Source organism: Microcebus murinus, chromosome 30 (assembly GCF_040939455.1).
Source record: "Microcebus murinus isolate Inina chromosome 30, M.murinus_Inina_mat1.0, whole genome shotgun sequence".
NCBI lineage: Eukaryota > Metazoa > Chordata > Mammalia > Primates > Cheirogaleidae > Microcebus > Microcebus murinus.
In genome coordinates this window covers 5,920,664-5,933,167 of record NC_134133.1, presented here as the reverse complement: position 1 = coordinate 5,933,167, position 12,504 = coordinate 5,920,664, and the positions used below count along the sequence as shown (strand labels likewise).

At 44.5% G+C, this 12,504-nt stretch overlaps 1 protein-coding gene across 4 annotated transcripts in view; it reads right to left on the bottom strand.

Moving 5' to 3' along the window:
- Positions 1 to 12,504, bottom strand: part of CADPS (calcium dependent secretion activator) — a 483,222-nt gene that overhangs the window by 46,108 nt on the left and 424,610 nt on the right. For all 4 annotated transcript variants that reach the window (XM_075998810.1, XM_020284645.2, XM_075998809.1 and 1 more), the window contains one exon: positions 4,341 to 4,373. In XM_075998810.1, the coding sequence (XP_075854925.1) occupies positions 4,341 to 4,373 (33 nt within the window). The remainder of the gene's footprint in view (positions 1 to 4,340; positions 4,374 to 12,504) is intronic.

The window sequence follows — 12,504 nt, the reverse complement described above, 5'->3', positions numbered from 1 at the left end:
TCTACTTTAGAACCAAGAAGAAAAAAAGGGGACTTGGAGGAGCCAATATCAAAATAAAAATAATAGTCTCTGCATGAAAATGTGTTGTTTTCTCATAATAGAGTCCTCAGGCCCTACTTTCAATCATCTTCCTTTCAAACTAGCTTCACATCCAGTTCCAACAAGTTTGGTTTCCATCCCTTGATGGACCAGGAAGAGGGAAGAAGGGAATTGTTGGAAACAAATGTGTTGATGAGAGAGAGAGCTATCACTTTCCTGATGCCCTGAGCCTGAGGTCAAAAGAGTGCCCAACACCAGACACATAGACTCACCAACCGCTGGGGTTTGGGACTATCGAGGGCAGGGCAAGCTGCCCCTGCACCTCAGGAGGCCCTGCGTTGGGGGGAGGTCACTATGTAGCCACTGGGCAAAGACACAGTCACAGTGGTGATCCTGGGTCTTCAAGAAAAGATTAAATTACAGTCAGTACCCTGTTTACAAAGGCAGGAGGAAAAAAAAAAAAAAGGCAGAAAGGATGTATAATGCATTGTAAGTAGATTTCCAATCAACACGGTTAAAAATAGAACTGTTGATAGACAACTAAGCTGACCTGGAAAACACACTTGACCAAATAACTGATGCTATTAGATAAACCAAGCTTTGTACCACATTGCTACTTACACACAGTGGGATAAACTTTTAGGAGATGTTTTTTTTAATACCTCACAATGACGTTGTTTATTTTAAACGTGGCTTGGACAGACTGATAGAACACGACATAGATTTTAGAAAACACATTTAAACAAATATCTGTATTGTCAACTCCATCCACGTGCGGAAGACGTGATTTGTAAATAAGCCACTCTGTGGCTAAGGAAAAGTAGGACACTTTAATCTTAGGCTGCCCCTACAAGAATTCTTCTGAGCTTGAAGAAAATAAGCTCAAATTGTCTCCATCCTAAGCAAGCCCTAATTATGAATGCAAATCTGGTACATAAACCAAAGGGTCCAAAACTACATCTAAGATAAAGAGATATGCTTTGGGGATCATGCAATGTTTTGAAGGCTGGTACCAGCTCTTCTCTCCATTGCTGCGGAAAATTAAGATTTATTAAATTCCCTTAAATTACTAAGGTAACTAATTACTAGTCCCCACATAGAGCTAAACCAATAAATGGTGTTGCCAAAAACCTCACAGGACCACACAAATGAACTCAGAATTAGAACTTGAGAAATGATTTTTTGTTTGGTTGTTTGTTTTTTGAGACAGGGTCTTACTCTGTAGCCCGGGCTGGAGAGCAATAGTGTCATCATAACTCACTGCTACCTCAAACTCCTGGACTCAAGCGATCCTCTTGCCTCAGCCTCCTAGGTAGCTGGGACTACAGGCGCACACCACTGAGCTGGGCTAATTTTTCTAGTTTTTGTAGAGATAGGGGCTTGCTCTTGCTCAGGCTGGTCTCATTGATGCTAAATGACCACATTTGGGGACAGGCTGCATCATTTTCTTCTGCCTCCCTAGAGGGTATAAATTTTGCTGATCCATTTTTGCTCCCCCATAGCCTAACAAGCCTTCTAATATGGCATAATTAATCCATAAACACTGCTTGACTATAGATGAGGGTCCTTTCATATTGACATAGAGTCTATCTCCTCCACCCACATCTTTTTTTTTTTTTTTTTTTTGAGACAGAGTCTTACTCTGTTGCCCAGGCTAGAGTGCCGTGCCATCAGCCTTGCTCACAGCAACCTCCAACTCCTGGGCTCAAGCAATCCTCCTGCCTCAGCCTCCTGAGTAGCTGGGACTACAGGCATGCGCCGCCACGCCTGGCTAATTTTTCTATATATTTTTATTTGGTCAATTAATTTCTTTCTATTTTTAGTAGAGACGGGGAGAGACGGGGTCTCGCTCCTGCTCAGGCTGGTTTCGAACTCCTGACCTTGAGCGATCCTCCCCCCTCGGCTTCCCAGAGAGCTAGGATTACAGGCGTGAGCCACCATGCCCGGCCACCCTTCCACATCTTTATACTACATCTGAACCTGGCTTGCAGGAATTATTATGTTGAACCATATGAAATTTGGTTGACTTTTTGACCTCTCCAAAATGCCAATTTCACATGGTTCGAGCTAACATAATTTCTTTTAATAAGTGTATTTATTTTATATACATAACTCTGTAATTTGTCTTTTTGACTTAATGATACATGACATCCTATCAGGTTCATATTACAGAATTGACTAAGTTTTAAAATTATATGTATTACATACAATTTTTAAATTATATGTAACACTGTATAGTATGGATAAATAAAAATTTATGGGACCATTTCCCTATTGATAACATTCAAGTGCTTTTTTGGTCATGTTCATTTTTTTTTTTTTTTACTGTAAATGGACAATTTATAATTGTATAGAATTATGGGGGCAAAGTGATGTTATAAATGGGCTCCACATGTACTCGCCATCAAATTGGTACTGACTCAGCCGGGCGCTGTGGCTCACGCCTGTCATCCTAGCACCCTGGGAGGCCGAGGCGGGTGGATCGCTCGAGGTCAGGAGTTCGAAACCAGCCTGAGCAAGAGTGAGACCCTGTCTCTACTATAAATAGAAAGAAATTAATTGGCCAAATAAAATATATATACAAAAAATTAGCCGGGCATGGTGGCACATGCCTGTAGTCCCAGCTACCTGGGAGGCTGAGGCAAGAGGATCGCTCGAGCCCAGGAGTCTGAGGTTGCTGTGAGCCAGGCTGACGCCATGGCACTCACTCTAGCCTGGACAACAAAGCGAGACTCTGTCTCAAAAAAAAAAAAAAAAAAAAAAATTGGTACTGACTGATTAAAACTATGGTGCCCAAATGGTGGTAGTGCATTTCAATTTCTAGCACCGTTGAATGACAACGGAGGTCAGGGCTGATGATCAGTGAATTTGTACCCACTTCTCCCCGTGAGCAATGGAGCATGGGCATCATACCACCAATCGCCACCTGTGCTCTTCTCCTGTGCTGAACTTTCTGGAAAGTTCCAGGCATGGTGCTGGGTGTCCCATGTAGGTGGTGTCATTTAGCTTGCACGGCAAACCCATGAGGCAGGTGTTGTGTTCTCCATTTTAAAGATGGAAAAACAGAGAATTTGAGGAGTTTGCTCCTTGTGAAGTTCCAAGTTTCTACTCTGGGGCTTGAGAAGGTAAATTAACTAACATCTTTCCTTGCTGCAGCTACGTTAGCTTCCTCTATCCTCGCTCGTAAGGACTGTCTACAAGAAGGAGGCTGAGGTTCCTGGCTGAGAAGGATGATATAAATTCAAAGTGCAATTATTGATTGTACATCCTTTCATTAAACAAACAAAATATATGCTGCTGCTAAATTCACTCCAATTTTCCGTTTTTGTCTTCCTTTGAGAAATAAGCCAATAAACCATTATACACTTAGCTTCCCGGGGAAATGGATTTAAATGTTAATATAAATCCTTTTCAAAAAAAAACAAAACAAATTTTAACAAATAAGTATTTGAACAAGGAGGGTACTTAACCACGTTCAGAATGAGAAACGGCTCAGTACGAGACCCTTGGTGGCTGTTGAGATAAGCTCTCTAAATTTAATATTTTGTAATAGTCTCACACCTCTTTTGTTAGAAATGGAGAAACAGAATCATTTTCTCTTCCGCTTTATTGGAAGATATTTAAATCTCTCCAATTTTATTTTGCTAATAGGCAGGGCAAAGTCTGTCTATAAATGTATCCTGACTTCTCACAGGTAATCCCTCGTTTTAGCATTCATGTGTTCTACTTAACCTCAATTTAAATGTAAATTTTGGGCAACCTGGAGTGCTTTATCTACGAACTTTGACAGCTCTCTTCATTAATGAGGCCCGCACTAATTATAGGCAGTTTTGTAAGGCTTCCTTAAAACAATTGCAAAATTGACCCCGAAATGAACAAATTCAGAATGTATTTGTTTTTTAAAAATACTGCCACCCTTGTGCAAATTTCTAGCTCACGGGTCTCCACTCCCAAGGTGGGGTTGGTGAGCAGGACAATGAAGATAGAATGAAACACCAGAGAAAGCAATGAAAAGGAAAGTGAACGTGAACATGAACTGGGTTTACCCTCAAATGGGACCCGCCTTCCTGCTGAAAGGAGCCATTCCCTCTCTTTTTTGTCTGGGAAAAAAAATTCTACTACCAAGTACTCTTGGCTTCTCTGTTTCTGATGATCCAATTCAGGAATATACAGTTTAGCAGCAACTAACAAAAGTAGCACCATCAACATTCTCATGAAAGCCAAAAACAATAAAAAAAAAAAAAAAAAGAAACAAAAACGCAAACCAGAAAACCCACAATGAAAAACTTTCAAATACTCACAGGTACGTCCACATACTTGGAAGCTGCTTTCACCTAAGGGGGAAAGAAGAGGATGGAAGTGAGGCTGGTGTTATGTTTTAAGTGTTTGCAGCTCAATGCTGTGACCCCATCAGAGTTAAAACAATATGCTGGCACACGGAGCTGGCCAGGGACAACAAAAAGGTACTGAAAAATAAAATCTGTTTGCTATTTTTTTTTTTTTTCGAGCCATAGCCACAGCTTTGCAGAAAGGGGGGGGGGGCACATGCAGTTTTACTGATGTTGAGTCTACTGCTTGAGAGGGAGCTTTGCATTTTCCTCCTTCCCTTTAAAAAGGACAAAAATGACTCTAGCTAAGCCCAGATTTATTAGCGGAGGGCTCAGCAGTTGAGAAAAGCGATGAAAACTGCTGTCATTTTTTTGTGCCTTTGGGTCTTTGTGTGCAATATGGCTGCAGGTTGCCCTAACCGGATCCCTCAGTTTCCAGTTTCCCTTAACTCAGATCTTCAAGAGGAGGGTGGTGTGTTGGGTGGGCATCCTGCACCCAGAGGGAGAGGGGGGTCTGTGGGTGGGGGCACAGGGGCCTTTCAAAGCTGCCTGAAGGCTGCTGTAACGTCTTTCTGGTTTTAAGGGCTAAAGAACTCAGATGGGAAGGGCAGGAAATGGTTGTAAAATTTGTGTGCAGGTTTGAGGGGCGGAAGTGTGGGCGAGTGCAGTGTTTGGAGTCAGACCTGGGTTTGAAGCCCGACTCTGCCACTTAGAGGCTGTGTGTGGCCTTAGGCCAGGCGTCCTCAAACTACCGGCCCACGGGCCACATGCGGGCCGCCTGGCACATTTATCCGGCCCTCTGGGTGTTTTTGCCACCGCTGCCTGTCCTGCTTAGCAGCCGACTGGTCCCGGGCCCGCAGTGCGCATGTGTGGAATGTGCGCTGCACTCTCCAATGGCCCTCGTATGGTCTGGGGAAAGGTGAAATGGCCCCTGTTTAAAAACTTTGAGGACCCCTGCCTTAGGCAACCTCATCAACTTCATCTTTCTGAGCCTCAGTTGCCTCATCTACCTGGAGATACTAGGTGCCTGTTTCAGGAGGTCGGTATGGGTGAATGCACACTACTAAGTCCCGGGTCGTAGCAGTAAGCATGGAAAAAGTGGTAGCTAAGATGATCAATTCATAAGCAAACCTGGGTGAGCTCTGAGTGCTGTGAGAAGTCAATGAATGGCTGGGTTTGAGGAATAAAACCTATGGGAGTATGTTTGATGTTCTATGTGTTTCGTTTTAACTTAGGTCACATGTATTCCTCTAGGTACAGGTTAGACCAAGGGGCTACCTTTGGTGTCTTGGAAATACAAAAACTGCAATGCACACAAAGCAGTTGGAAATCTCTCTTCACATCTCAGCTGGGCTTCCTCCTATGATTTGGCTGAGACCAATATTAGGAATCCCAGCCTCCACCCAAACGTCTCCCAGAAAAAAATACCCCCCAGGGGAGTGATTTCCTCCATGGCTCTTTCCTCAATGCTATTTTTCAAAACTCCAGTGCCCAAGACAGAGCAGCCAGTGAACGAACAGGATAGGTTGGAAAGAGCTCAGGATTTAGAGTCAAAAGTTCTATAAGTGCCAGAGCTAGTTGACCCGGGGCAAATCATGCCAAGTTCTTCAGCCTTAGTTTCTAGATTTCTAGACAAAGGTGACAATGTTGTCTACGGATAGCCTGATGAAGTGAGAAAACATATGAGCAAGTGCTTTGCCAACTTAAGAGTGGGGAATACGCATCGATGATGAGTTAATTATTGAGAGGGTGATATATTCTGTCTTTTTGAGTCATTACCAGGGCCCATGATGATTCCTGGATTCTCCCTGTTATGGATTCTTTTAGAACCCTACACTTGATCTTTGTAGTTCTGATTGCAGTTGCAATTCTGTAACTTTTTGCTTAATGTCTACTTCAGAGCAAAGGCTTGTTTGGTCTTGCTCATGGCTGTCTCCTCATCAACTAAACTGGTACCTGGTTTTTGAAAGGGAATTCAGGAAAAATGCGAAGAGGGAAGGGGTGAGAGAAAGACCAGATCAAGAAACCACTACATTGGCGGGTCTGAAAACCAACATGATTGTATAGAAAGCTAACTGCTCGCAAAGGCTCGTGGGTAAAGGAAATCTCTCTTGGCCCTTAGAGGAACTTGAAGAAGGCTTCCAGATTTTGTACGATTACCAGCTCTACCAAATGGTTCTCAACCCCAAATCTTTCCTCTCCATTCCTGTTCCAGATTTGGTTCAAGCAAGAAGGTGGCTTGCCTTTTTCCCCCCCAAGTCTCCCCCATGTTCAATAATATCTAACATTTGTATGACGTTTTTCACTTTGCAAAAAACACTTTCACGAATGGTTTCTTCTTTAAGCTACCCTGCAAAATGGGGACTATTAAATATCTCCATTTACTATTAAGAAAAAGAAAACCCATAGAATTCAAGGAATTTATTTGCTCATGATCTCAGCCAGAAGGTGGAGGAGCCAGGACTCCCTTGTGGTCTTCTGAGCCCAAATTTCTCCCTTGGATAGTCCTGATCTCCTCAACGCTGGTGGAAAACAACAAGGCATTCAAGCAACAGTGGTCAGAGGAGGTGCTGGCAAAATAATTACTCTCAGCTAAAAACTGCTTCCTTTCCTCTCTAAAGTTGGCGCTTGGCAGTTGGTAGGAGTTTTGCTACAGCTGAAATGATCAACCTTTAAACACGCCTACTCTCCATTTCCCACTAACACACAGTTCCAGGCCGGAGAATGACACCAGTCAAATTCCATTCCTTGCAAGGCAGTTTGGGAAGACGAGGCAAGCTCTGGCATGAATGAAAACCCTCCCCTCTCCTGCAGGCACTAGCCTTTCGTTTTCATAAGTTTGTTCTTTTATTGGATAATTGCTGACTTCCACTTAGTCGTATTGATCTATCCTGCTATCCCATCATAACACACACACACAAAAACTAGCTCAGGGTAAATTGCGACCCCATGATTAGAGCCTTGTGGTATATTATTTTTGGTTCTGGACATGAAACTTTAGGAAGAATGTCGATGATGAGGATAAAAGAGTGTCTGGAAGCATATTCTATAAGGAAAGCGAAGAAGAAAGCATCTTGCCTGGAAAAGGATGGGTTAATGGCAAAGAAAACCCATAGTTAATTCATCTAGTTAATTAAGGAGCTTCATGGGTAGAAGGATTGACCTTGTTCATGGTGGTTTCAGCACATAGAATCAAGATGAATGAGTAAAAGGACAGGGTTCCAGAAGAAATTCCAAACAGCCATCACAGTCCAGCCAAGAACTGGCCATGTCCGGTGACAAAGACCTCCTTCCCTGCAGAGGCTCAAGTGGAGGCGGGGTAAGATGCTCTGCGTGTGTTTCTTTCTTTCTTTTTTTTTTTTCTGAGACAGAGTCTCACTCTGTTGCCCAGGCTAGAGTGAGCACCGTGGCATCAGCCTCGCTCACAGCAGCCTCCAACTCCTGGGCTCAAGCGATCCTCCTGCCTCAGCCTCCTGAGTAGCTGGGACCACAGGCATGTGCCACCATGCTAATTTTTTCTATACATTTTTAGTTGTCCAATTAATTTCCTTCTATTTTTAGTAGAGACGGGGTCTCGCTCTTGCTCTGGCTGGTCTCGAACTCCTGACCTTCAGCGATCCTCCCGCCTCGGCCTCCCAGAGTGCTAGGATGACAGGCGTGAGCCACCGCGCCTGGCCTGTGTTTGTTTCTTTACCTACGTGAGAGGTTACCCAGAAGTCTGCTTCCTGTTCTCTGATTCTAGTCTCTTTCCAAGGCAGGAAGTTGTAATCAGTTCTATTTTTTGCAGTAGACAGGCTGAGATACAGCAGAATGAATAAATCGGCAGAACCCGGATGAGAACCTTCCCGCATAATGCCACCAGCGCTCCCTTTAAGCATGACCTTTCCTTTCATTATCCACAAGCGCACGTCTTTTTTACCAGCTGTGCTCAAAAGAGAGAGGGATAACCGGATCCGCCCAACCCACTAGGGCTTTGGAATTATTGCCAGAAAATCCAAGCATGCACCAGGCACCGTGTCTGGATCAAATAAACAACAGCCCTCGCAATCTTCATAAGACTATTTCCCATTGTATGGACATATTGTTCCGATGAATAAAACACAGATTTCTTAAAAAGCGCTACCTATTTTAAGGTTTTTTTTTTTTTGTTTTTTGTTTTGAGACAGAGTCTCACTTTGTTGCCCAGGCTAGAGTGAGTGCCGTGGCGTCAGCCTCGCTCACAGCAACCTCAAACTCCTGGGCTCAGGCAATCCTCCTGCCTCAGCCTCCCGAGTAGATGGGACTACAGGCATGTGCCACCATGCCCGGCTCATTTTTTTTTCTATATATGTATTAGTTGGCCAATTAATTTCTTTATATTTATAGTAGAGACGGGTCTCGCTCTTGCTCAGGCTGGTTTCGAACTCCTGACCTCGAGCAATCAGCCCGCCTCGGCCTCCCAGAGAGCTAGGATTACAGGCGTGAGCCACCGCGCTCGGCCTAAGGTTGTTTTTTATGTATTTTTTTTAATCCACTAATGGTTGTCAAAATTGTGTGTGTGTGTGTGTGTGTGTGTGTGTACACATGTACGAAATTTCCTTTTCTTTTCTAACTTTAAAAGAAATCTTGGGCCGGGCGTGGTGGCTCACGCCTATAATCCTAGCACTCTGGGAGGCTGAGGAGGGAGGATCGCTCAAGGTGAGGAGTTCGAAACCAGCCTGAGCAAGAGCGAGATGCCATGTCTACTAAAAATAGAAAGAAATTAATTGGCCAACTAATATATATAGAAAAAAATAGCCGGGCGTGGTGGCGCATGCCTGTAGTCCCAGCTACTCGGGAGGCTGAGGCAGGAGGATCGCTTGAGCCCAGGAGTTGGAAGTTGCTGTGAGCTAGGCTGACGCCACGGCACTCACTCTAGCCTGGGCAACAAAGTGAGACTCTGTCTCTAAAAAAAAAGAAATCTCCTAGTAAAGTTGCTAAGAGGATGGGTTCAGGATTGGAGAGGTAAGAAACCTGGCTTTGGCCGGGCGCGGTGGCTCACACCTGTAATCCTAGCACTCTGGGAGGCCGAGCTAGGCAGGTTGCTCAAGGTCAGGTGTTCGAAACCAGCCTGAGCGAGACCCTGTCTCTACTAAAAGTAGAAAGAAATTAATAGGCCAACTGAAAATATATATACAAAGAATTAGCCGGGCATAGTGGCGCCTGCCTGTAGTCCCAGCTACTCGGGAGGCTGAGGCAGGAGGATCGCTTGAGCCCAGGAGTTTGAGGTTGCTGTGAGCTAGGCTGATGCCACTGCACTCACTCTAGCCTGGGCAACAAAGTGAGACTCTGTCTCACAAAAAAAAAAAAAAAAGAAAAGAAAAGAAAAGAAATCTGGCTTTGCCATTTTCTAGCTTGGTGATTTTGAGCATGTGACTTGACTTCTCTGAGCCTCCTCTGTAAATGGGACAACCATACTATATTATATTAATATAATAATTATATTATTATAATTATATTAAATGTAGCTATATTTATATTAGCTACATTTATATTAGCTAATATAATTATATTATATTTATATATATATTATAAATATATATATTAAATGTAGCTATTCTTATCACAATTACTGGAAATACTGGCTTACTGGGGCAGGCAAAGCGCACGCTCCTCATCCTGGCCCCCGAAGCCGGTTTTACTCCCTACCTCTGGCCCACGGCAATTTCTTGCTATGAAAAGGCTGCTGAAATCTCTCCAGGTTGTCAGCAAGTGCCTGGGCTGATTCGCAGTCTGACATACTTTCTGCCAGTTCTGCGACACCCTAATGCACGGGCGACCTCACCCTCCAAACGCTGGGGCTGGCAGCAAAGATCTGCTCCCTTCCCTGGGGATGGCTCGGCCTGGGCGTAAGCCAGAGGGCGGTCCCCCAGGCCGGTGCCCTCGGTTACATCCAGTGACACAAGCCACCACTCTCTGGGACCAAGCCTCAGCCATGTGGCCCAGGGAGCAAGGACTACAGGGTCCCTCAAACTTTTTAAACAGGTCACTGTCCCCCAGACCGTTGGAGAGTGCGCACTGTGGGCCCGGGACGAGTCGGCTGCTAAGCAGGACAGGCAGCGGCGACAAAAACACCGGGCGGGCCGGATACATGTGCTTGGTGGCGCGCATGTGGCCCGTGGGCTGTAGTTTGAGGACTGCTGGCCAACGGTGAGGATGAGAGGCTTGCCCCAGGCAGCTGGCCTCGCTGCTTTCTGAGCACCACCTCTAGCAGGACAAGGAGCGCCGCTTCCTCAGCCATGACTGTGACCCTCCTGCCCTCAAGCACCCACATAGAGCCTGCTCCGGAAAATGTTAGGAAAGGAGACGCAAATCCACAGAGGCTAAGGGTGGAGTTAGGAAGAGGAGCTGCCAGTGAGACCCACTGAGGCTTGCGCGTATTTTCACATACCTAAGATAAAGAATGTTTATAATGAACAGGCACCACACTAGGAGCCATCAGACGAAGGCACTGGCTCTCTGACTTCTGTCTCTCTTCTTAGATGATGTCTAAATGCACAATCTCTACAAACACTCATGAGTCACGTCCATCCAACAACGAATAACAAGTAACACTTTTTTTTTTTTTTTTTTTAAGACAGAGTCTCACTCTGTTGCCCAGGCTAGAGTGAGTGCCATGGCGTCAGCCTAGCTCACAGCAACCTCAAACTCCTGGGCTCAAGTGACCCTCCTGCCTCAGTCTCCCAAGTAGCTGGAACTACAGGCACACGCCACCGCGCCCAGCTAATTTTTTCTATTTTTAGTTGTTTGGCTAATTTCTTTCTATTTATAGTAGAGACAGGGTCTCACTCTTGCTCAGGCTGGTCTCGAACTCCTGATCTTAAGCCATCCTCCCGCCTCAGCCTCCCGAAGCAAGTAACACCTCTTGCATGCTTCCTACTTGCCAGGCAATGAGTTAGCAACCATTGCATTTGTTATATTTAATCCTCACAACAACCTTTTTTGAGTGGAGAGGACCTATTAATATTCCCATTTTACAGTCGAAGAAACTGAGGCTAAGAGAAGACAAAACGACTAGGCTTGAAGACACACAACTAAAAGGTTATAGCTTTGGACTTCCCATCCCCTAAGCTGCCTATTATTCAGTTTTTGTTTTGTTTTGTTTTTTTAAATCTATCAAAACCACTTTTCCTGACTGGTCCTATTTAAGTCTTGTTTTGTCCGTGTGTGTGTGTGTGTCTGTGTAGATACAACCAAAAATGGCTTCTCCAGAGAAAAATGCACTAGGGATTTGAATACATTTGAGTCAGTGCAGAAGGTCCAAAACAGTCTCTCTAGCCGGTATGTCCCGGCTAATTACCAAGACCCTCCACCTCACTTGGCGTGGGTAGACGGGCTTAATGGTTTCTCTATTGAGCTCTTCCATTATTTTTCAGGTGGCCAAGGTAATCTTTTCATTGAACACTCACCATCCCGGGATTTTCACAATGCTGATGACTAAGGTATTTTCGTCTGCCTGTTCCTAATCAGGGGACCTGAGTTAATCATTGTGTGGCTTTGAGAGGGAACCCGGCAGGGGCTTAAACCACTTCTCTTGATTCATTAGGGGAAAAAGCAACCCAGGTGCAGACCACGAAGACCTCAGGGTTTGATACTATTAAATCAATGCACAGACAAAAAAAAAAAAAAAAAAAAGGTGGATTAGGCCCTTTTTGCAAACAGAAATCTGGTGGGTAAGACTCAAAGATGGAAGAAAAAATAAGCCTGAACAGATACCACTGCATTAGTGCCTTGCCCTGCTTTCCTTTCTCCCCATGGTCTCTTAAAAAAAAAAAAAAAAATCAAGGAAGTGATTTATTCTCTACATGAGCGGACTCCACCCTGGCCTGTTTGACTTCATGAGAGCTCTGAGTTGATTTTTCTTTTTTTGCCTTTGCATAGAAACTGCAAGCCCACGCTACCATTTCAAAGGGCTGGCAAAATTTATTTCGATGCTTGGCCTCGGAAATTTCTGCCTCCCGATTAATGATGCTATTTTGTCCCTTCTTCTGGTCTGGGAACCCAGGTGATTTTAGAGACATCTGGATCTTTTTTTTTTTTTTTTTTTTTTTGAGAGCCAAGGCAGTTCAGTGTGTGACAATGTCACTCAGAGCCACCACCATCCCTGAAATAATTTCAT